This window comes from Salvelinus sp. IW2-2015, linkage group LG4q.2 (assembly GCF_002910315.2).
Source record: "Salvelinus sp. IW2-2015 linkage group LG4q.2, ASM291031v2, whole genome shotgun sequence".
NCBI classification, from domain to species: Eukaryota; Metazoa; Chordata; class Actinopteri; order Salmoniformes; family Salmonidae; genus Salvelinus; species Salvelinus sp. IW2-2015.
Window position 1 is genome coordinate 26461035 of NC_036843.1, and position 23805 is coordinate 26484839.

General features: G+C 48.5%; 1 protein-coding gene across 1 annotated transcript in view; it reads left to right on the plus strand.

The window, feature by feature from the left end:
- LOC111963508 (nesprin-1-like) overlaps positions 1–23805 on the plus strand; it is a 141572-nt gene that overhangs the window by 63957 nt on the left and 53810 nt on the right. Inside the window, exons 68-101 of the mRNA XM_070443450.1 lie at positions 2428–2745; positions 2971–3126; positions 3349–3519; positions 3806–4132; positions 7998–8150; positions 8359–8526; positions 8702–8881; positions 9058–9204; positions 9432–9557; positions 9906–10082; positions 11108–11373; positions 11916–12165; positions 12261–12536; positions 12667–14301; positions 14559–14732; positions 15043–15206; positions 15896–16040; positions 16225–16443; positions 16842–17116; positions 17408–17573; positions 17840–17995; positions 18235–18387; positions 18567–18749; positions 19017–19154; positions 19476–19661; positions 19940–20062; positions 20140–20322; positions 20535–20678; positions 20895–21074; positions 21357–21482; positions 22493–22612; positions 22742–22903; positions 23133–23327; positions 23571–23750. Coding sequence (XP_070299551.1) covers positions 2428–2745; positions 2971–3126; positions 3349–3519; positions 3806–4132; positions 7998–8150; positions 8359–8526; positions 8702–8881; positions 9058–9204; positions 9432–9557; positions 9906–10082; positions 11108–11373; positions 11916–12165; positions 12261–12536; positions 12667–14301; positions 14559–14732; positions 15043–15206; positions 15896–16040; positions 16225–16443; positions 16842–17116; positions 17408–17573; positions 17840–17995; positions 18235–18387; positions 18567–18749; positions 19017–19154; positions 19476–19661; positions 19940–20062; positions 20140–20322; positions 20535–20678; positions 20895–21074; positions 21357–21482; positions 22493–22612; positions 22742–22903; positions 23133–23327; positions 23571–23750 — 7722 coding nt within the window. The remainder of the gene's footprint in view (positions 1–2427; positions 2746–2970; positions 3127–3348; positions 3520–3805; positions 4133–7997; positions 8151–8358; positions 8527–8701; positions 8882–9057; positions 9205–9431; positions 9558–9905; positions 10083–11107; positions 11374–11915; positions 12166–12260; positions 12537–12666; positions 14302–14558; positions 14733–15042; positions 15207–15895; positions 16041–16224; positions 16444–16841; positions 17117–17407; positions 17574–17839; positions 17996–18234; positions 18388–18566; positions 18750–19016; positions 19155–19475; positions 19662–19939; positions 20063–20139; positions 20323–20534; positions 20679–20894; positions 21075–21356; positions 21483–22492; positions 22613–22741; positions 22904–23132; positions 23328–23570; positions 23751–23805) is intronic.

Here is a 23805-nt window from a genome sequence, read left to right on the forward strand (position 1 = left end):
AAAGAGGCTTTGGTATTAGCCTGTCTGAGGGCCTGCGCGTGTGAGATAGGGCGGGAAACCTGAGGCGCTAAATCCAGTGTATTTGATACAATAGTGGCATACAAAAAGTGAGAGTGGGGTATGAACATATATTAGATATGCCGACCATGGCTAAGGCCGGGAAAGGCTGACATCCTTTTTCTTCATTTAAATGATTTAATTTAATTTATCACCACTGGACATGTAGCCTACAGACGCCTGCCTTGTCACCAAGCAAGGAAGATTTCTCAACAAATGCGGTGAGTATTATGGCTTGGCTAGGTTTTAGCCTGGTCGTGGCGGAGGACAATGAGAACAGGGTGGTGGACAAGATCATGTAAGCAACAAAGTGAGGTAGTTTGTGCGTGCGATCAGATTGAATGGTGCATGCGTGTAATCAGCTATATTGTATGCAGAGACCGTGGCATGAGTGAAGTAAGGCTGTAGATATAATGAAATGCATTCCAGGTGACTATCTCATGAAGCTGGTTGAGAGAATGCCAAGAGTGTGCAAAGCTGTCATCAAGGCAAAGGGTGGCTACTTTGAAGAATCTCAAATATAAAATATACTTTTATTTGTTTAACTTTTTTTGGTTACTACATGATTCTGTATGTGTTATTTCACAGTTTTGATGTCTTCACTATTGTTCTACAATGTAGAAAATAGTAAAAATAAAGAAAAACCCTGAGTAGGTGTGTCCAAACTTAAATATTATGCTCTTTACTTGTCAGTGTTCCAAACGGGACATTATTTGTCTTTTTACCTAAACATGCAAACACCATCAGATAGTATTGATAGCAAGCAGTTCACTAGGTTAGTCAGATTTGATTAAATATAACAGAACAGATGAACTGGAATGACATTCACTCTCACGGGATCGGTTGCCAAAAAGAAGTAACTGAAAGCCACACTCCCAATAAGCCATGAATATGACTGCATTGAGGTATACGTATGTCATTGTTCTTCTAAGGCTATATGCACCATGCCACTGCTTATTTAATTTGTTCATTTAGCAAAAAAGACACCTCATAATCCAGTACCTTTATCACAGTCAACACACCTACAGTATATTTTAGCTTGAATAAGCTTTAAAACTGGCCTAGTCAAAATGGCCTAGTCAAAGCCCAGACTCATTCCAATTGAGAATATGTGGTATGACTTAAAGATTGCTGTACACCAGCAGAACCCATCCAACTTGAAGGATGGGTTCCCACTGGGAAAAAATCTAGATGGCTAGATGTGCCAAGCTTATAGAGACATACCCCAAGAGACTTGCAGCTGTAATTGCTGCAAAAGTTGGCTCTACAAAGTTATGCATGCTCAAGTTCAGTTTTTTTGTCTTATTTCTTGTTTATTTCACAATGAAACATATTTTGCATCTTCAAAGTGGTAGGCATGTTGTGTAAATGAAATGATACAAATCCCCCCCAAAATCCATTTTAATTCCAGGTTGTAAGGCAACAAAATGGGAAAAATGCCAAGGGGGTGAATACTTTCGCAAGCCACTGTAGCCTTACATGCTAGCAAAATGGTATCAGTCCAGCTAATAGATGAGCAAACTAGACTAATGATGATGAACACTCACCTCAACTTAGCTAACATTTCCCCAGCCTTATTGTAACCAAATATCCAAAACAGATTCAGTGAAAAGAAAAATCTGACACTGATTGATTTATCAAGATGAGTCCCCATGCTTTTCTCAAACCAGCGCGATGGCATTGTCCCAATCAAAACGGCGTGGGAATGATCATCTAGACCGCACACGGCTGTTGTTGCTGTACATTTATTATAACAGTTGGAAGACTTTGGACGTTTCAGTGAGCAACAATTTGATACATGCCTTCAATTGCGTTTAGCCTTTTATTGCAATATTATATTTTCGTCGTTCAGTGATATTTATTCCCGCAGTAATTCATTATGCATCCATCCAGTTGTGGTTTAGGAAATGTGCATGTTTTGGTGGGCAATGCGAAGTGATGGGCGAAATGACATGCCTTGCGAAGTTTAGAACTGCCACGGGGATGGTAATAGCTTAGTAACTGGCGCTGCCTAGCAACTATCATTATAAATCATCAAATCTTACGCCGGACTTAGCTACAACTAGTCTTATTTTTGGTTGGTGCAAAAGGTGTAAACTCTGATCACAAAGTCGGACGTAGCTACGACCAACATAGCATTCAAGACCAACTGTTTTTTATGCCCAACTGGTCCAACAGGCCCCTGATGTATTGAATATAATGGATCATATTCAAAATAGTTTTCTAAATATATGTTGTTCAGCATTGGGAAAAATGCCTATCTTTGCCTGTTGGCGCGAGATGTACAGTATAATGGCGTTGGAATGTCCAGTAATATTTCGTAATGGCCAGTGTAAATAATGACAGCTGTCTCTCTGCGTTCATTCCCAGGAGCTGCAACTCCAGTGCACGGAGGGCCAGGCCCTGCTCAACACCCTGCTAGACAGTAGAGACCAGGTTGTGCCATGGGGGGTCCCTCAGATCGAGGACCGGGTCCTGGAGACTGTGCAGCAAGACTGGCAGTTGTACCAGGGGAGGCTGGGAGACACCAGGGGCCAGCTCAACAGTGCCCTGGCCAAGCTCCGCCAGATGGAGCAGAAGTTTCAGCGTCTGGACAGCTGGCTGAAGAGCATGGAGAGCAAAGGTCAACTACGAAGCCATCGGAGGTCAGACCGCGCCACCAAGGACGCTCAGCTGCAACTAATTAAGGTCAGCAGTGGTTCAGAGTAGATTGCTGTGAAACACTAAGTGACATCAATGATGATGTTGATTATTGTTATATTAGTAGTCACACAGTCTTGTGTGTGTGCGTTATGCAGTAAGGGGTAGCATGTAGCTTTCTCCTCCTCATCCTCCTCCTCCGCATCTTCCTCCTTCAGTGCCCTTGTGTTTCAATAAATTATATGCCATATTTATGTGTCTCTCTGTATACAGGGTTGGCAGGAGGAGGTGCTGGTGTACCAGGAGGAGGTGGAGGGTCTGAGTGTTCTAGCCCAGCAAGTGTTGGACGAGACCCACATCAGCAGCCGGGTCAGCACCAGAGCTACCCAGCTCACCGCCCGCTACCACGCCCTGCTACTGCACCTACTGGTATGGAACACTTAAAAACGCACACACACACACACACACACACTGACGCATACAACCACATGTAACACAGTAGATTTCATCCGTGTCCTGTCCTGACCTGGGCACGGACCAGGGACCTTCTGCTCAACAACACTTTGCACTCACAAAGCTCTGAAACCACAGTGCAAGATCTGACAATTTTGTCTCTCGCTTTTTCCTAAACTGTCTGTGTTTATGACGTAGGAGAGCATCAAGCAGCTGCAGGAGGAGGTGTATTGCATAGAGGAGGCCCAGAGTGTGTTCAGTACATTCTCTGATTGGCTGAGCTCTGCCAAGAACAACTTCAGCACCGTGGCCATCAGCATCGACGTAGTGGACCGTGTTGCCATGGAGAGGAAGAAGAAGAAACTGGAGGTACAGTTATAGTCTCTTCTTACACCTGCTGCCTTGTCTGGCATAAGAGAGACTACAGTCTGAGCTTCAGCTAAATGGAAGCCATGCCTCAAGTGACTTAGTTGGTAGACAACAACTGTTAGCGTAGCAAAAGTAAGCTCTTTTGAACCACTTGTGAGTGCGGGGCTAGTGTGTTTTAGCATTGCAGTGACACTCCCTTTGCTTTGCTTCATCCTCTGAGAACGTTATGGTCCCAGGCATAATGGTTTCTGCTTTCTTTCTATGTATATGTATGTCTGTCCTCTAGGCTCTGCAGGGTGACATGGAGCAAGGCCACAGCTTCCTGAGGACGATGCGTGAGAAGACGGAGCGAGCCATGGCCTTCCTGGAGGAACCAGAGGCAGACCAGCTGAGGGAGGAGGTGGACGCCCATCTCTCCCAGCTAGAGGGCCTGATGGTTGGGCTACGCACTGAACACAGCTCCCTGGAGAAATGCATCTCCCTTTCCAAAGACTTCCTGGACAAGTACAAGGCCCAGGCTCAGTGGCTCACAGAGACCAAGGCTCTGCTAGGGATGCCTGTTGAACCCAAAGCTGAGCTCTATCAGAAGAAGGCCCAGTTAGCCAAATACAAGGTATGAACAGATCTATCTACAGTTGAAGTCGGAAGTTTACATACACTTAGGTTAGAGTCATTAAAACTAGTTTTTCAACCACCTCACAAATCTATTGTTAACAAACTATAGTTTTGGCAAGCCGGTTAGGACATCTACTTTGTGCATGAGACAAGTAATTTTTCCAACAATTGTTCACAGACAGATTATTTCTGTCACGAACGTTGTGGTAAGAATCGGACCAAAATGCAGCGTGGTTTGGGTTCATCATCTTTATTTAACGTGAACCGGCAAAAAACAAGAAAGAAGAAAGAAACGTACGTGAAGCTATGCAGTGCTCAAGGCAACTATACACAAACAAGATCCCACAACAAACAGGTGGGAAAAGGCTGCCTAAATATGATCCCCAATCAGAGACAATGATAGACAGCTGCCTCTGATTGGGAACCATACCAGGCCAACATAGAAATAACAGAACTAGAGTACCCACCGTAGTCACACCCCGACCTAACCCAATTTAGAGAACAAAGGATCTCTAAGGTCAGGGCGTGACAGGGCGTGACACCCCCCCCCCCCTCCCCCCGCACCTTTGGGTGGGCATCTAGCCTCGGTGGCGGCTCCGGTGCGGGACGTAGACCCCGCTCCGCTCGCGGATCCGCCCCGCTTCGGTGGCGACTCTGGTGCGGGGACCGTCGCCTGAAGTTCCGGACCATGGATCGTCGCCGGAGGAACCGGGCCGTGGATCATCGCCGGAGGAACCGGACCGGGAACCATCGCTGAAGGCTCTGGACTGGGAACCCTCGCAGGAGGCTCTGGACTGGGAACCCTCACAGAAGGCTCTGGACTAGGAACCCTCGCTGGAGGCTCTGGACTGCAGACCGTCGCTGGAGGCTCTGGACTGCCGACTGTCGCTGGAGGCTCTGGAATGCAGACCGTCGCTGGAGGTTCCGGACTGCAGACCGTCGCTGGAGGCTCCGGACTACCAACCGTCACTGGAGGCTCCGGACTGCCGACCGTCGCTGGAGGCTCCGGACTGCCGACTGTCGCTGGAGGCTCTGGACTGGGAACCCTCGCAGGAGGCTCTGGACTAGGAACCCTCGCTGGAGGCTCCGGACTTGGAACACTCGCAGGAGGCTCAGGAATGGGAACCCTCGCAGGAGGCTCTGGACCATGGATCCTCACTGGAGGCTAAGGGGCATGGATCATCACTGGAGGCTCCGGGCCATGGATCATCACTGGACGCTCCGGGCCCTGGATCATCACTGGAGGCTCCGGGCCATCGATCATCACTGGAGGCTCTGGGCAATGGATCATCGCTGGAGGCTCTGGACTGCAGACTGTGGCTGGAGGCTCTGGACTGCAGACCGTCGCTGGAGGCTCCGGACTGCAGACCTTGCTGGAGGGCTCTGGACTGCCGACCGTCGCTGGAGGTTCAGGACTGCCGACCGTCGCTGGAGGCTCCGGACTGCAGACCGTCGCTGGAGGCTCCGGACTGCAGACCTTCGCTGGAGCTCTGGATGCCGACCGTCGCTGGAGGTTCAGACTGCCGACCGTCGCTGGAGGTTCAGGACGGCAGACCGTCGCTGGGAGGCTCCGGACTGGAGACCGTCGCTGAAGTCGGACTGCAGACGTCGCTGGAGGTTCCGGACTGCAGACCGCGCTGGAGGTTCTGGACTGCCGACCGTCGCTGGGCGGTCTGGACTGCGGACGTCGCAGGTGGCTCTGGACTGCCGACCGTCGCTGGAGGCTGGAGGCTCTGGACTGGCAGACTGTGGCTGGAGGCTCTGGACTGCAGACTGTCGCTGGAGGTTCAGGACTGCAGACCGTCGCTGGAGTTCTGGACTGCAGACTGTCTGGAGGCTCTGGACTGCAGACTGTGGCTGGAGCTGGATGCTCTGGATTGCAGACCGTCGCTGGAGGCTCCGGATTGCCGACCGTCGCTGGAGGTTCTGGACTGCAGACCGTCGCTGGAGGCTCTGGACTGCAGACTGTGGCTGGAGGCTGGATGCTCTGGATTGCAACCGTCGCTGGAGGCTCGGATTGCGACCGTCGGGGAGGTTCTGGACTGCAGACCGTCGCTGGAGGCTCTGGACTGCCGACCGTCGCTGGGCGGCTCTGGACTGCCGACCGTCGCTGGGCTCTGGACTCAGACCGTGCTGGGGGCTCTGGACTGCAGACCGTCGCTGGAGGCCTGGTGCGTGGAGCTGGCACAGGACGTACCGGGCTGGGGAGACGCACAGGAGGCCTGGAGCATGGAGCCAGCACAGGACGTACCGGGCTGGGGAGACTCACAGGAGACTGGTGCGTGGAGCTGGCACAGGACGTACCGGGCTGGGGAGACGCACAGGAGGTCTGGTGCGTGAGGCTGGCACAGGACGTACCGGGCTGGGGAGACGCACAGGAGGTCTGGTGCGTGGAGCTGTCACAGGACGTACCGTGCTGGGGAGACGCACTGGAGGCCGGGTGCGTGGAGCCGGCACAGGACGTACCGGGCTGGGGAGACGCACAGGAGGCCTGGAGCGTGGAACCGACACAGGACGTACCGGGCTGTGGAGGCGAACTGGAGGTCTGGAGCGTAGAGCTGGCACAATGTGTCCTGGACAGATGACAACCTTCGCACGGCAAGTGCAGGGAGCTGCGCAGAAGTGACCGGGCTGTGGAGGTGCACTGGAGACACGGTGCGTAGAACCGGCACACATTGTACCGGAACGATAACACGCTCCTCAAAGCGAGTGCGGAGAGCTGGCATAGGATGTGCAGGGCTGGGCAGGCGTACTGGAGACCTGGTGCCTGGAGCCAGCACAGTCTTCACCAGACAGCTAGCACGCTCCTCAGGACAAGTACGGAGAGCTGACTCAGGTGGCATTAAACTGAGGACACGCTCCTTAGGGCGAATGCCATGCCTCATGCACCAACACAACAGCTCTCTCATAACTCTCTCCTCCAATTTCCCCATCAACTCCCAGACTGGCTCTGGTTCACCCCTCGGCTCCGCCGACCACCCCGTGTGGACTTGCTCTGGGTCACACCTCGGCTCTGCCGACCACCCCGTGTGCCCCCCCCCAATTTTTTTTGAGGCTGCCTCGGGCCTCCGTTGTGGCCGCGAACCCCGGTGTTGTCATTGTTGCTCCCTCGCTGCCTCCGCCTGCTTCCATGGCAGGCTTCTGTCTCCTGCCATGATTTTGTCCCACGTCCAGGATGTCCTCCACTCTTGGCTTTCCTCCCAGGCCCAGGATCCCTGCTCCTCCTGGGCACGCTGCTTTGTCCTGGGGTGGTGGGATCTTCTGTAACGATCTTTGTTGGAAGGATGGTCGGACCAAGATGCAGCGTGGGGTAGGTTAATAATTTTTATTTATGATAACCGGCACAAAACAAGAAAGAGTAACAAACGAAACGTACCGCTTTGTAGGGCTAAAAAGCAACAATACAAAAACAAGATCCCACAACCACAGTGGGGAAAAGGCTGCCTAAATATGATCCCCAATCAGAGACAACGATTCACAGCTTCCTCTGATTGGGAAACATATCAGGCCAACATAGAAATACAAAAACTAGAGTACCCACCCTAGTCACACCCTGACCTAACCAAAATAGAGAATAAAAAGGATCTCTAAGGTCAGGGCGTGACAAATAAATAATTCTCTCTACTATTATTCTCACATTTCACATTCTTAAAATAAAGTGGTGATCCTAACTGACCTAAGACAGGGAATTTTTATCAGGATTAAACGTCTGGAATTGTGAAAAACTGAGTTTAAATGTATTTGTCTAAGGTGTATGTAAACTTCCGACTTCAACTGTATCTATGTGTGCCTTGTAAAAATTGACATATCATCAACAACTGATTCATTATTGACATTCAAAGGATGTTTTTCCTCTTACATAGACGATCCAGCAGACAGTGCAGTCTCACGAGTCAGCGGTGAGGTCTGTGGTTGAGAAAGGAGAGGCTCTGCTGGATTCGGTCCGCGACCCTACCATCAGGGACAACATGAGCAGACTACAGACAGACTACCAGGACCTCTGCACTGCAGCCAGGGTAGGTGTTCTACTACAGTACACATGATTACCTTTTAAATTATTAGAAAGCTTCCTTGGTTTATAGGTATCTAGTCTTTTGTGACAGACTAGCTAGCTACCCAGAGCATGCAACCAAAATGTGTCATTGTCCTACCTGATGGATGTGGTGGCTGAGACTACTGTAGCTTTGTCTGTAAGGTAAAAAAGTCATCCTGTACTATTTACAGGGCCAGGTCCAGAGTCTGATGGAGTGGGTGAAGGAGCATGAGGGCTACAGCAGTGAGCTTCAGGAGGCGGAGAAGTGGCTCCTTCAGATGTCCAGTAGGCTGGTCACCTCAGACTCCATGCAGACCTGCACCATGGAGACGGCCACACAGCAACTGGCTCGGCACAAGGTGAGTAGATTCATTAAGTTGTGGATTGGAACCGTATGAGAATCCATGAGAATGAAATGACGCAAGCGTGACAATGGAATTATGCTTCTGAAGTTCTAAACCAGCATTCTAAAATGGCAATTTAGAAGTTTTGGGGTTTATAATCATAACCCTTGTCTGTCACATTTCTTCTCAGGCAATCATGGAGGAGATAGCTAGCTTCGAGGAGCGCTTGACCAGTCTGAAGGAGAAGGGAGATGACCTGATGTCCAACTGTACTACAGACCAGGTGCAGGCTAAGATCAGCCAGCAGGTCCAGGCTCACCAGCAGGGCACCAGAGACAGTTACTCAGCCATCTGCAGCACCGCACAGCGTGTGAGTACTATAGTAACAATCTACTCTAAGCTAAGCTACGCTACGCTGGTCTGCTCTGTTCTGCTCTACTCTAATCTACTATACTCTACTCTGATCTGCTCTCCGCTACACTACTCTACTCACTTACCGGCTCCATCTCTTCACTTGTCTCTGTGTGTCTGTGTCTGCTTCATCAGGTGTACCAAAGTCTTGACAGGGAGCTGCAGAAACATGTCAGTCACCAGGACACTCTGCAGCAGTGCCAGACCTGGCTCTCCACTGTCCATGAGGAGCTCCAGCTGCGTTGTCAACCCCCCTCTGGCCTGCAGGAGGCCCTCAAACAGGTTACTGACTGACTGCTCCCTGCTCTTTTATAGGCAGAGAATGAGAATCAAATGACACAATAATGGTGTTTTCATTGCAATGTTATGCCTTAGAATTCTGGAATGTTCATGGTCAGGTGAAAATAGAAAGCTCTGCTTCAATGGGAAAACCTGGGGAAATAAGGGAAATGAACAAATTAAAATGTTTTATCAAGCTGATTACATTTGTTTGTATATTACCTGTACAGGTGAAGCACTACAGGGCTCTACAGGAGCAAGCCAGTACATACCTGGACCTGGTGTGTTCTGTGTGTGACCTATCTGATGATGCTGTGAGAGTCACTGTTGCTGAGGTCCAGCGGGTCAAACACACGGTGTGTAGGCTGGTCTTACCGTACATTCACTTCTGGTCATCATCACATCATCCTTACCATATTGACAACAGGGTTTTCACCATGAGTTTCAGGCATTTGCCATATGTAATGCATACATCTTACTCTCACTATCTCTCATAATAAAAACAACATTAGTTCAGGGCATGAGAGTTCAGGGCAAATATGTAGGCCTGTAAATAGGCATACAACAACCAGTAAAGATATCATAAAGCTGAAATACATAAAGTATCACAATAAAACATTCCCATATTCATACGTTGACTTCATGTTGTTGTGCGCTCTGCTGTATGCTTCATGTTGTTGTACACTGCACTGTTTACTGTACAGATCGAGGAGAGGATGTCTAGCTCCCAGGAGCTGTCGGAGGGCTGGAAGGAGATAAAGGAGCAGAAGCAGGAGCTGTCTGGTCTGTTCCAGGACATGGAGCAGCAGCTCCTCAGTCTTTCCAGAAGACCAGCCGAGCTCGAGACCAAGATCGCCCACAACATGCTCACCCAGGCCAAGGTAGAGATCTGATGACAGACCAAGGTGGTCAAAACGTTGTCACCAATAAACCACATAGGAGCATAGACTGCAGTGTGCAGAGTTTATTTTTTGTATTGTTTTTAGAGAGCAGAGTCCCACTCCCCAGCTTGGTCTCATAGACTAGACGTAACATAGTAAACGAAAATCCAGGACACTCAAATTAGTATGATATGTTACATTTGGTATGTTTACATAAGACAGAAGGTTACTTAAGGCAAAAACAAAAGCAGGGTGGTTGGTCGGCGTATAACGCGAACGTCTAGCAACACAAAGGTTGCGTGTTCGAATCTCATCACGGAAAACTTTAGCAGTTGAACTAATTAGTAACTTTGCAACTACTTACTACTTTTAAGATACTTTGCAACTGCTTAGCATGTTAGTTAACCTTTCCCCTAACCCTAACCTTTTAACCTTTTAACCTAACTCCTAACCCTAAATTCCCAATCTGGCCCTCAACCATCACGGTCACCTAATAATCCCCAGTTTACAATTGGCTCATTCATCCCCCTCCTCTCCCCTGTAACTATTCCCCAGGTCGTTGCTGCAAATGAGAACGTGTTCTCAGTCAACTTACCTGGTAAAATAACGGTAAAATAAATAAAAATAAAAATAACCCCTAGCCTAGATAACGTTAGCCACCTAGTTAATGTTAGCCTCAACAATTTGTCATTCGTAACATATCATTCGAATTGCAATTCGTAACATTTCATACAAAATGGATGATGGACATCCACAAATTAATACTTACATACCAAACGTAACATATCATTCTAATTTGAGTGTCCCGGATTTTTGTTTACTATATTACGTCTACCCCGAGTCCAGGTTGCACTCCCATCTTCCCTACCTTCTTTAAAAATCTTAAATTATATGAAAAATGTGTAATTGTCAATATCAGTTTCACAGATTTAGGAAATTGCTCACATACAAACTACTAACACAGCATGAGACAAAACATGCACATTGATCAAATCCAAGTAATGTTTCTCTACTCTCTTCAACAGGAGTTTAGCAATCAGCTGCAGAGTAAACAAGCCACCCTAACCAGGATGACAGAGAGTGTGAATCGTCTGACTGAGGGCCAGGCCAGCCCGGAGCATGGGGAAGTAGGGCGTCTGAGCCACTCCTGGCTGGAGCTGTGTCACCAGGCTAACAGGCTGCAGGATCAGAGGCAGGAGGACCTGCAGAGGACCCAGGAGTACCACGACTGCATCATAGCCATGGAGGCACTGTTTGAGCAGGTGTCCAAGGAGTGGGACAACCTGGCCAGGTGGGGTCATCTATCTATTTGAAACACACAACTGAGTTACTACAGGATGGGAACTAGAAGTGTATGCAATATGGGTGTATTGCAATAACTTTGCTCTGATTCCACCCGTAATAGTATTACAATACACTATTAAAGTGATTACTTTATGTATTGATAACATCACAAAAAAGCAACAACTTAAAATATATTTGGTTCTGTATGGCCAAATCCCAGCCAGTCTTGTTGCTATGTGGGTTGCTAGTGAATGAGCAGTCCCTTTCATAGCAAAAGTATATTGATGTGGGATCAGTCTCCAGAGCACATAGAAGACTGACTCTATGTGGAATAGCTGAATAATCATAGTTGCCATGACAGTGGCAACATGACTTAAGAGTTCGGGAGCTGTACCAACATTCTAAAAACCATGACAATGGGTCTCAAACATTCTTCTTGAACAGTATAACTGAACTTCTTCTGTCACCATCATCACTAGAATGTGTGTTAGCTTTGAAAAATTGTTATTGTGGAATCCAGTCATTGAATATCTTCCTTTTCTCTCCAAGGACTGATGCTGAAAGTTCATCTGAGCACTTGGAGGCGTTGAAAAAACTTTCCGTGGCTCTCAGAGACCAGAAGGGAACTCTGGAGGACCTGAAGGACCAGAGGCAGAAAGTCATCTACCATCTGAATCTTGACGATAAAGAGCTGGTCAAAGAGCAAATCGGCCACTTCGAGCAGCGCTGGGCCCAGCTACAGAGCCTCATCGACAGGAAGATCCAGGACTCGGTGCTGACCCTGGAGGACATGGCCCAGGTGTGTGTGTGGCGGGAGGGGAGTGTTGGGAAAGGTAGAAGACACATTTCTGGTCTAACCTATGGGCAATTAAGTATCTATTCTATTCTATTCAGGTGGAGGCCCGTCTGAGGGAGGCCAGGGAGTGGGCCGAGGAGCAGCAGCCTGCCCTGTCTGAAGCCATGAAGATGAGTCCTCCTCCAGAGTTGTCCCAAAGCTTCCTGTTTGACCACCTCAGCATCTGCAGTGAACTGGAGGCTAAGCAGCTGCTTCTGGCTCAGGCCATGACCGACGCTGACCGCGTCCTGGCTCACCTGGGGCTCAACGAGCGCCAGCGCCTGCAGCAGCTCATCTCAGACACCCAGGCTGAGGTGGAGTCACTCAGTGTGAAGGTGGGTGTTTAAAAAATAAATAATACTATTTGGGTTTCTGACACTTGCACATGCCTGTTTAACTTATGCTTATACTGTATTCATGCTATTATCTTTTTTTGCATGTATTTATTGTGTAAATACAATAAAGGTGGCCCAGAGGAGGAAGCACCTCAGCAAGGCCTTCACAGAGAGAACACAGTTCCTGCAGGCTGTCAACCAGTCCATCACCTGGGTCCAGCAGAATGAGAAGAAGGCCCAGGCAGAGGAGTACATAGCCCTGCTACCTGACGACCTGGCCAAGCAGGTGCGAACCTGCAGGAACATCCAGAGCAGCCTAAAGGCCTACCAGAGCGAGCTGACCTCCCTGTGGTCCCAAGGCAGAGACCTGATGAGGGACGCCACCGAGGACGAGAAGGTTGAGATGCTCACCAAGCTGCAGGAGCTGCAGAACATCTTTGAGAAGGCCCTGCAGAAGTGTGGCCAGAGGCTCCAGGAGCTGGAAAAGGTGCTTGTCTCCAGAAAGTACTTCAAGGCAGACCTGGAGAAGACATGTCAGTGGTTGAAACAGGCAGACATAGTGACCTTCCCTGAGATTAACCTCATGAATGGTGACTTGGAGCTGAACGTGCAGCTGTTGAAGTACCAGCAGATAGTAGAGCAGGCGATGGAATATGAAAACCTCCTACTGATCGTCCAGAGAGCTGGTCAGGAGATCCTGCCCACTCTGAATGAAGTGGACCACTGTTACTTGGACGAGAAACTCAATGCTCTCCCACAGCAATACAATAGCATACTAGCTCTGGCCAAAGAGAAACATGAGAAGATTGAACAGGCCATTCTATCCAGAAAGGAGTATGCCTCCTTCATAGATGTAACACATCATGCATTGAAGGAGCTTGAGGAGCAGTTCCATAACTTGGGGACTCAGCCTGTCGGTCTACAGACAGAGGAGGTTGTCAGTTTACAGAACGATTACAAAGCTCTTCAGGTAGATCTGAGCAACCTTGGTCTGGCTGTCAGTGAACTAAACCAAAAGAAAGAAGGATTCCGAAGCACCGGTCAACCCTGGCGGCCTGAAGAGATGACCCAGCTGGTGAGCCTCTACAATGGGCTCAAGAGGCTCATCGAACAGCGGGTGGAGCACCTCGACGACACGCTGGAGTCCTTCGAGGACCACAAGGCCATGGCCATGCAGGTAGACTCAGAGCTGAAGGCTACCAAAGAACAGCTGGTCAAGGTCAACGCAGAGACTCAGTCGGCGGAGGAGAGGCTGAAGAACTACCATTCCCTGGCCGGGAGTCTCCAGAGCGCCAGCTCTCATCTTTCCAGACTCATGGAGCAGATGGACAACCTGGCTCCTCAGCTGGACCAGGCTGCCCACGAGGCCTCCAGAGAACAGGTGGTCTTGTGGCAGGAGGAGCTGCAGTCCCTGCAGTCTGCCGTAGGGGAGCTGATAGTGGAGTGTGAGAATAGGTTTGTCCAGAGTAAAGACTTTGAGACGGAAGTGAAGCGGACCCTGGACTGGCTGCAGCAAATCAGGGATGAGCTGGACTGTGCTGTGGTGGTGGACGTGAGGGTAGAGAAGGTCCAGGAGGAGATCAGGAAGCAGCAGATTATGCAGGAAGAGGTCCAGTCCAGGCTGAGGATTGTGGCTGCCCTGAGCAGCAGGGAGAAACAGAAGTACACCAGCGCCAATGAGCTGGTCCCAGCCCACGTTGACTTGAGCTTGGAGGAGATGGCCAAACTACAGGCTGATGTCCAACAGGCTCTGAGCTCCAAACAGGTGAAGTGGTATCATATTGTCTCGATGTATTATAATATAAGGGAGTGGGGTTGCAAACGTCTGGAAAATATCCCAAATCTCCTAGGTGTTTATAAAATCTCAGTTGAAAGATTTCATCTGGGAACTTTGCGAACGTTTCTGGAATTTTTGTACGCTATGAGGGAGTAATAGTGACAATAACATAGCCTGTTTGTTGACATCTATTAGTATTGTTAGCTTCACATACTCACCATTTCCCTTCCCTGTCTGTTCTCCAGATCACCCTGGAGCAGGCCTTAGCGTTGTGTCAGAAGTACCACTTCCGGATGCAGTCAGCGTGTGAGTGGCTGGAGGACGCAGTGGCCTTCCTACAGCTAGCCAGCCTGGGGGTGGACGTAGAGAACTATGAGGAATGTCTACGCCAGCAGGAGGACATCATGGCCTCGGAGCAGGTAGGTGCTCCAATAACTTGTTTGGGTGGATAATGTAGAGCAAAAAATGAATCCGCGCAAATGTATAACGCTCCCAAAGTGTTTAGTTTAATAGGACGTTTTCGACGAACTGGGCCTTTGTCAGGACTAAATAAAGTGTGGTTTATTAGGATATGTTGCTAAAAGGTCAAGCAAACTGAAGCGAAGCTTCAATTGCAACTTATATTCAAGAGTGATTTTTTTGTGTCCTTTTTTTCAATTTTTGATGTGATTGATTGTCTCTCCCTTTACCTCTCCCTTAACCACGTTCTCTTCCTGTGCCTCGTGGCAGGAGTTCTTGTGCCACCTGCAGGAGTTGGAGGCTCTGCCCCACCAGCTGGAGAACCTGGTTAACCCTACAGCCAAGGAGCAGCTTAGGCTGAGTGTGGAGTCTGCTCAGCAGAGAGGAGTGGAGGTCCGAGATCAGCTGCAGTGTCATCAGGACGTCCTGATCAGGTACAGGAAGTAAAGGAAAAGGTTCAATTGTAACCAAAATATGGACATATAATATATGCCATTTAGTGGACGCTTTCATGCAAAGCGACTTAAAATCATTTGTGCATGGACAATATGGTTTTAAAAGTGTTGAATACAGAGAGAGAGACCTTGGTGCAGAGATGGGCAATTTAGTGTTAACTTAGTATAACACAGACAGAACTGATTGGATTGTCTTAAAATGATCGCCGTCATCGTGACATTGTTACTCAATTGAAACTAAGACATTAAATCCCCTTCAACACATGCTTCCCTCCAACACAATGAAGTGCATATTATGTTTTATAAACTGGATGGTTTGAGCCCTGAATGCTTATTGGCTGAAAGCCGTGGTATATCAGACCATGTATTACGGGTATGACAAAAAGTTACTTTTTACCGTTATTGCTATTATATTATAACCAGTTTATAATAGCAATAAGGTACCTCAGGGGTTTGTGGTATATGGACAATATACCACAGCCAATGGCTTTATTGCGTCATGCATAAGAACAGCCCCTAGCCGTGGTATATTGGCCATATACCACACCTCCTCAGCCTTATTGCTTAAATATCTTCTGTAAATACTTGGCTGCAACATGCATTTCCTTACTGGTACAATAAAGTTGGAATGGAATTGAATTAAATTGACTGTCCTGTGTTGTCCCTAGCTGTGTTGCCCAGTGGAAGTCCTACCAGGAGACGAGGCAGACAGTGATTGAACTGATGAACGAGGCAGAGAAGAAGCTGACTGAGTTCTCCACCGCCAAGGCTGCCACCTTTCTGGAGGCAGAGGAGAAGCTCAGGGGTCACAGGGTAAAAGAGGACCATGGGAAAATAAAGATGATAGCCAAATGATGGCGTCATTGTACATTCATCTTTAGTAATCAAAGCACAAAGAAGTAAAGATGAGACTTTATTTATGAACACTCATAATATGCGAACTGACCACGACTCTTCTCTTGTGTGTATATTTCCTCCTCTCCTCCCTCCCTGCCAGTCCCTGGTGTCGATGGTGAATGGGTTCCAGGAGAAACTGACCGGGCTGGAGGAGCAGGCATCCCAGCTGGAGCTGGTGGGTAGTGACGCCAGCAAGGCCACCATCAGCCGCTCCATGACCACGGTGTGGCAGCGCTGGACCCGGTTACGCAGCGTAGCACGAGGGCAGGAGAGGGTCCTAGAGGACACGGCCCAGGAGTGGAGGACCTTCAGAGAGAAGGTATAGTAGGCTACACAGAAACATGTGACTATGAGTGTGAGTACAGTGTGTTCGCGAATAAACAGCGGAGAAGACCATAATATCAACCTAAGTCCATGAATATAACTACTGTTCCCTAAGGAGGGCAACGAGGTACAACACAGTTAGGGGGACAAGAGTGCAATCCTCATAGCTCTCCATTGTACAGTATACTGACTGAAAGGGAACTAAACAGTATACTATCAGTACTTGCTGGATTATTTATTTGTTGCCCTTATGCCCTTTGTTGCTGTCTGCCGTAAAGGTTCTCTAAAGAGTGTACACTACTCCATAGTAGAAGCTAACAATGATGCTTTGTAAACAAGTCATTACAGGTTCAGCACACTATCTAGATTTTCCCCCGCCTGTGTTCCTTTCAGATGGTGAAGCTGAGGAACATGGTGGACGAGCTCCAGAGCCGTGTGATAGACTGTGCTGTGGAGAAGGCCTCCAAGGCTTCCTTACAGTCTGTGTTGGACCAGCATGAGCTGCTGATCCAGGACATGGAGAAGGAGCTGTCCTCCCTCACCCTGCTGCGTCAGTACGCCCTCAGCCTGCTCCATGACGTGGAGGTCCCCTCACCTTCCCCCACCTCCGAACAGGACGAACTGCCCAGTCTCAAGGAGATCAGAGCTGTACAAGACCGCATGGAAAGGTGCAGATCAAGATTGTTAGGTTTTGCGCAGTCTCGTCCCACAGCCGCTGTGGAGCTCCATGAGTCTGGCAATCGAGCCTATGTTTTGCATTTGCATAACAGATGGATTGGCAACTCAGGAATTAGATCTGTTGTTGTTTGCATTGAACAGAATAAGAGAGATAATTGTCCATTTAGTTACAAGTGGAAATTTTGTCTTCTGTATTTCCCAACCCTCCAGTTCAAAAACAGTTCAAATATCTTAGGAGGAACAGAATAATGGAGCTGAGTGGTTTTATGTCTCTCCACCAGTCTGCTGCAGCAGGCGCGTACCAAGCGTAGCCAGGCTGGGATGGAGCTGAGGGATAGAGAGGAGGTGGAGAAGAACCTGAGTGTGGTCAAAGCCTGGATCCAGGAGACCAGGGAGCTGCTTCTCAACCCTACCCCAGATATAGATGCTCTGCTGCAGGAGCTAGAGGTAAGCCGCTGACTAACCTTATGGAACTAGAGATTGAGTAAACACAATCTAACACATGATCACGTCATTTTTTTCAATTTTTGCAAATACAAAATTCCATTATGCATTTACTCAACTGTTGTATCAAGTACTACTGTATGCTAAGGCGTAGTCTCAGGCTGGGATCAAGGCTAGCTATGGCAAAAATTCAAGAATTGTTATGTGAGTGGCTTGTTTTTGAGTCTTGGTACATGTGCATGACCATGTTTCTCTTATGTATTGTACAGGTGGTGCACAGTGATGTGATCGGGTACCGTCAGCATTTGGATAAGATAGCAGAGCAGCAGCAGAGCAAGTATCTGGACCTGTACACCATCCTGCCCTCGGAGATCTCCATGCAGCTGGCTGAGGTGTCCCTCGCACTGGGGGCCATCGAGGACCAGGTACCCGGACTATCTAGCGCTTGCTATCTCGCACTGGGCCAGGTTCCTGGACACAGACTAAGCCTAGCCATGAACTAAAAAGCAGGTTCAATCTCGATTCAAATAGATTAGGCTTAATCTGTGTCCAGGAAACCAGTCCACTGCGTCAACTAACTGTATCTTTTACTATTGTAAATGTAAATGATTAGAGAAGTTATTACAGGGTTAAGTTTGTACGTTTCCCTTCTGAATTTCCTAAGGTTCTATCCAAAGAGAGAGAGATTCAGAAGACGAGAGACATCAAGGAGGACTTCAGCTCCAGGATCCATGACGTGTCGGAGAAGATGAAAGCCCTCTCCGCCAGACTCAAAGACAAAGCCAGCGATGTCGAACACGCTAAAGACGAGACCAAGGTGAGCGGGAGCTGAAGATGCTCATGCATATGACTCTGAATAAGGGTTTTGGGGGTCAATTTATTGTCAATTCAATCAATTCAGGAAGTAAACTGAAATACATTCACAAACGTGAATGAGCACCCAGAGCTGCTATCTCGGTCAGTCCGTTTAACCCAGAGTTTCTCTCCTCTCCTCAGTGCCTTTGTGATGACCTGGAGAGCTGTCGTCGGACTCTCTCAGAGCTGGATGCTGCAGTCCAGGAGTTCAGCAGACGGAACCCCATCTTGGCTAAACAGCTGAGCGATGCCATAGTCAAGTTAGGAGACATCCACCACCACACTGCCCGACTGGCCGAGTGTAGAACCATCTGGCTCAAAAAGGTTAGGAACCAATTGGGGGAAAAACACAATATACATGAGAAGTCTTGTTGTTGTAACAATGTTGTTGTTACACTGAAAAGGTGGCATTAACGTACTGTGTTGCCCAGCCCAAAATGTTTATATGGGGCCATTTGACTTTTAATTGTAAAAGGTGCTATTTATACCATAACGTACATTACCCATACATTGTCAGTGTCATTAAGATATGCATTTCCCTGCTGTTGTTCCCTGGTTCCTCAATTCCTCTCTGTTATCTCACCTGTCCAGGCCGATGCCCACCTAGAGGAGTACAGTGAGATGCTGGACTTCATAGTGAGGTGGTCGGAGAAAGCCAAGGGCCTGGTGAGGGCCAACATCATCTGGAACTCCTCCCCTCATCTGCAGGAACAAATAAGGATGTACCAGGTGGGTGGAGACATGAGTAAACACACGCGGAGTTACCGGATTGAAATGCTGATACAGACTGTATGAAACTCTCCCTGTTCACTTCCACTGTACCATCTTCAACAATACTGGTGGTGTTTGTGTGTGTAAGGAAATAAACATGTGTTCTGTTCCCCTGTCTCCTATCATTATCCCTCCAGGATATTACTTATTTTCTTATTAACCGGCACGTCTTAGGGTCCATCCATCACTGGTTGGCCCTTTTTTTTTTCATAAACAGTGTCCTCTTATTCCATTCATTGCCTGTGTTGTGCTTTCCCCCTCCCCTCCCCGTCCCATCAGTCTGTGCTGCGCGAGTCCCGGGAGCTCCATGGGGACCTGCAGGCCATGGGAGAGAAGGTGGATCTGCTGTCTGAGGTGCTGCAGACGGAGAACATGTCCCAGCAGGTGTGTGAGCTCAGCCGCCACACCGAGGAGCTCCAGCAGACCGTCAGGACACGCCTGCAGAGCCTACAGGACGCAGCCAAGGTACTGACTCAGACATACTGAATGCGCTGACCTTGCATTTTAGCCTAGCATCTGCTTTTACTCCAGCATTGTTGTTCGTCTTTGTCTCAGAGACGGTCGAATAGCTTTTAGCATCTCCGTGTTATTCTCACCTGTACATACACATATATTTGATTGATTGACCTGTGTGTAGTGACAGACGGTTAACATGACTTGATTAGCTAGCCAGCTAGCCCTCAGAAGATTTGGTTCCGGGTTCTGAGATTAACCTGTGTGTGTGTCCTGTGTCGTCCTCTCAGAGTATGGAGCGTCTGGAGTACGAGGTGAAGACCCTACATGTTGCTCTGGAACAGGTCCAAGCTACACTGACCTCTCCTGAGCTGGCCCGACAGAGTCTCAAGGAACAACTGGCCCAGAGACAGGTAACTACCTCTTCTTCTGCTGCCGCTGCCGCTGCTGCTGCGGAGAATGTGACGTTCCCTCCTGTCTGTTTTTCTAGCGTCTTCTGTCGGAGATGGAGGGCTTCAAGCAGCAGGTGCAGGCGGTGCAGCTGTGTCAGAGCGCCCTGCGCGTCCCAGAGGAGGTGATGCCTGGCCTGGCTATCTGTCGTACGGCACTGGGCCTACAGCAGGAGGCCAGCCAGCTGCAGCATGTCGCAATACAGCAGTGCAACATTCTACAGGTAGGGAGGCCACAGCACAATCATGAATAATTCATTCGATTGCCTGTGACTGAAGACTTGTGTTAGTTCCCCCGAGCTAATGGCTAGGTTTTGAGGAACACAGAAAGTCACGGTTTGAATCCTGTTGGCCACACCTGCAAGCCAAGAACAGTTGACCTCCTACATTGTGCACCAGTATCAACATTCCTTGATTTCCTGTTTCCCTTCTGTAGGAGGCTGTTGTGCAGTATGAGCAGTATGAGCAGGAGGTGAGGCACCTCCAGGGGCTGATAGAGGACGCCCACAGAGTCATCCAGGACCGACCCATTCCCACCAGCAACATCCAGGAGCTGCAGGCTCAGATTCTACACCATGAGGTACTCTACATACTGTAGCATTACCAATGGAAAGGAATGCAGAATTGTGAAAACATCTAGATCCAGGTGCTGGTAGGAACAACTAGGTACCCAAAGCAAAAAATCAACAACAACAAAAAGGACACTAGTTAAGCTGTAAAATGTTATGACTATATGGATGCTTTGTTCCCCTGTTGTCACCATAACCACTGACCGTGATCGGGATGTTTCTAACAGGACCTGGCCCAGAAGATCAAGGGTTACCAGGAGCAGATAGCCAGTCTGAACTCGAAGTGTAAGATGCTTGCTGTGAAGGCCAAGCACGCCACCATGCTGCTCACTGTGAGTGACACTGAGGCGACGGGGCTTACTGAGGAGGACCTGGATGGAGACACACACAAACCCTCTGTAGTCATGGTGAGAGGCCAACTCCCCTCCTCAATCGAGCTTATTGATGTGGTAAACGATATGAGTTTACTAATTATACAGCATGTTTTTTTAACTTTGTGTGTTCACTCCGCTGTTAATCCTGTGACCCTTTATCAAATCTCGAGCTCGCATGATGTCTGTCTGAAAGACTCCACTCTCTGTGGTGGACTTTTAATAAATTCACACAATCTTCTCTGCATGTGTTTTCTGATTAAAACCTGGATGCCATGTCTGTCTGTTCTGTCTAACTCTGTCCTACGGTGTGATCAGATGACAGCTGGCCGCTGTCACACCCTCCTGTCCCCTGTCACGGAGGAGTCTGGGGAGGAGGGCACCAACAGTGAGATCTCCTCTCCTCCTGTCTGTCGCTCCCCCTCTCCCATCACTCACTCCCAGGTCTGTTGCACTCCCTCTCCCATCACTCACACTCGGGCATCACCTACTGAGCTCTTTCTCTCTCTCTCTCGCTCTCTCTCTACTCTAGCTACAGACCATGAGATATGAAAATATCTCCATATCCTGTCATCGTGTATGCCTCAAATTAAATACATTGCATTAGCACAGATTAACGCATAGCAAGGCTACTGTACTTCTCCATTCAGGGCCTGGGCCCAGTTGCATGAAACATCGTAGGTGTTTCCCTTAAGGGTTTACCTTAAGGAATAATTTCCCCTTAACTAAGGGAAATGTTTGAGGGCGTTGCATAGAGCCCCTCAAATATTTCTTTAGGTAAGGGCATATGTTAAGGGGTTTTACAGTAGTTTGAAGGCCGGTATGGCTGAAAGAGTATATGGTTACCATGGAGACGGCCTGATTCACTGACAACTTCTCCCCAAAGAGATCGCATTTATTTGAGATTGCAAAATAGAAATTCTACAACCAAGACAGGATAACCAAATTGCTCCAGAAGATAATAAAATCACGTTTCTGACAGTACATTTTTTTCCTGAACTTTATATTACTTACTTGTACGTCAAGGTAGTTTACGGAGTACGTAGCTAACTAGCCAGCTAGCTCAGTAGCCATGGATTGTGCACCTTCCGTTGTTAATTTCCCGCCTTATCTTTTCCCTTAGAGTTTCCGTAACTTTAAGTCAGTTGCACAAAATATTGTAAGGAGAATTTCCCCCTTAAATTAAGTGAAAAATGTAAGGGTGCCCATGAGGTCCCTTAACTGCTTCATTCAGTGTGATATCAATGTAAACAGCATTGGTGGAGTTGAATGTTGCTTTCATCTGCTCTGGTTACAAAAGAAAAACATCAACCAGCTAGCTACTTACTTTAGCTAGCTAAACTTAAGGTGTTTTATGCAACCAGGTCCTGCCCACTTACCTTATTGTGTACCTACCTATACACCAAGTAACATTGTGATGCTTCTCTGTATTTGTTGCTCGTGTTTTCTTTCAGATGGGACTGGGACGAGCCACCCTCACCAGAGCCCCCATACAGGAGCTATATGACCCGACATTTGAATCTGTGGCCAACTTCGATGACCTGCAACGCTCCTGGGAGACCTTGAAGAATGTGGTACTCAATGCATATCGATTAAACATTTCATCAGCTATTTAGAAAAGTGTATTTACAAATAAACTGAAGTTTATGGGCCGAAGTGGGCCGAGGTCTGCCTACTACTAGTTCCCATCCTTCCCTTTACAGATCAGTGAGAAGCAGAGGACTCTGTACGAAGCGCTGGAGAAGCAGCAGCGCTACCAGGGTTCTCTCCAGTCTATCTCCTCTAAGATGGAGTCCTTAGAGGCCAAACTCAACGAGCCACTGGAGGCTGACAGGAGCACAGACAGTCATATGGAAGCCCATAAGGTAAGGGAGAATCAGTATTGCGTAGGGAAGTCTTATGTAACATTCCGCTATGCTCAAGATACCAATTTCCACAAGGCAGAAATCCTATGTGACATCTCGAAATGCTCAAAATACATCTCGAAATGCTCAAAATATTCCTGCTTGAGGCAGAAATCCTGTGTAACATCTCAGTATACTCATGACTCAATGTCTTCCCATCATAACTAAATACTGTTATTCCCTCTACCAGGCCATGGGTGAGGAGATCCAGAGTCTGCAGGAGGATATAGACAAGCTGCAGACCAGCTTCTCAGAGGAGCTGGGGACTGATGCTGTGGACTCGGACACGGCCGACCAGCTAGCCATGCAGTCCACCCTCACTGTCCTGGCTGAGAGGATGGCCACCATACATATGAAGGCCACGGGGAAACGACAGCTTCTGGAGGTACAGTGATGCTCCCAATACCTTTTCTCTCTCTCTTCTATATTTTTGTTCGGATAGGTGCAGTTCCACTTCTTCAGATGCTCATTTAGCCGTATTAGGAAACCATTTGAGTGTCTTAGGTCAGGCTCATCACATGAGAGGGCCATTAAAAGCATGTTTGTTGAGGGGACAAGAGGTTCACGAACATGACCACAAGCTGTGTCTGGCCTTACTTCATGTGGTGTCTTGTGATTCCCTGTCCAGGAGCGTGCGACTGACCATCGAGAGGAGCAGCGTCAAGAGCAGGCCTTACAACACTACCTCGACCAGGCTGACCAGATGGACCAATGGCTGCTCACCACCCGCTCTGCACTCACAACCTTCCTCCATCCCAGCGTTAAGGAGGATGAGGAGGACATGGAGGAGCAGCTCATAGACTGCCAGGTTAGAACAGAGCGCCCCCTACTGGCGGGTACTCACGCCCACGCACAGACATATG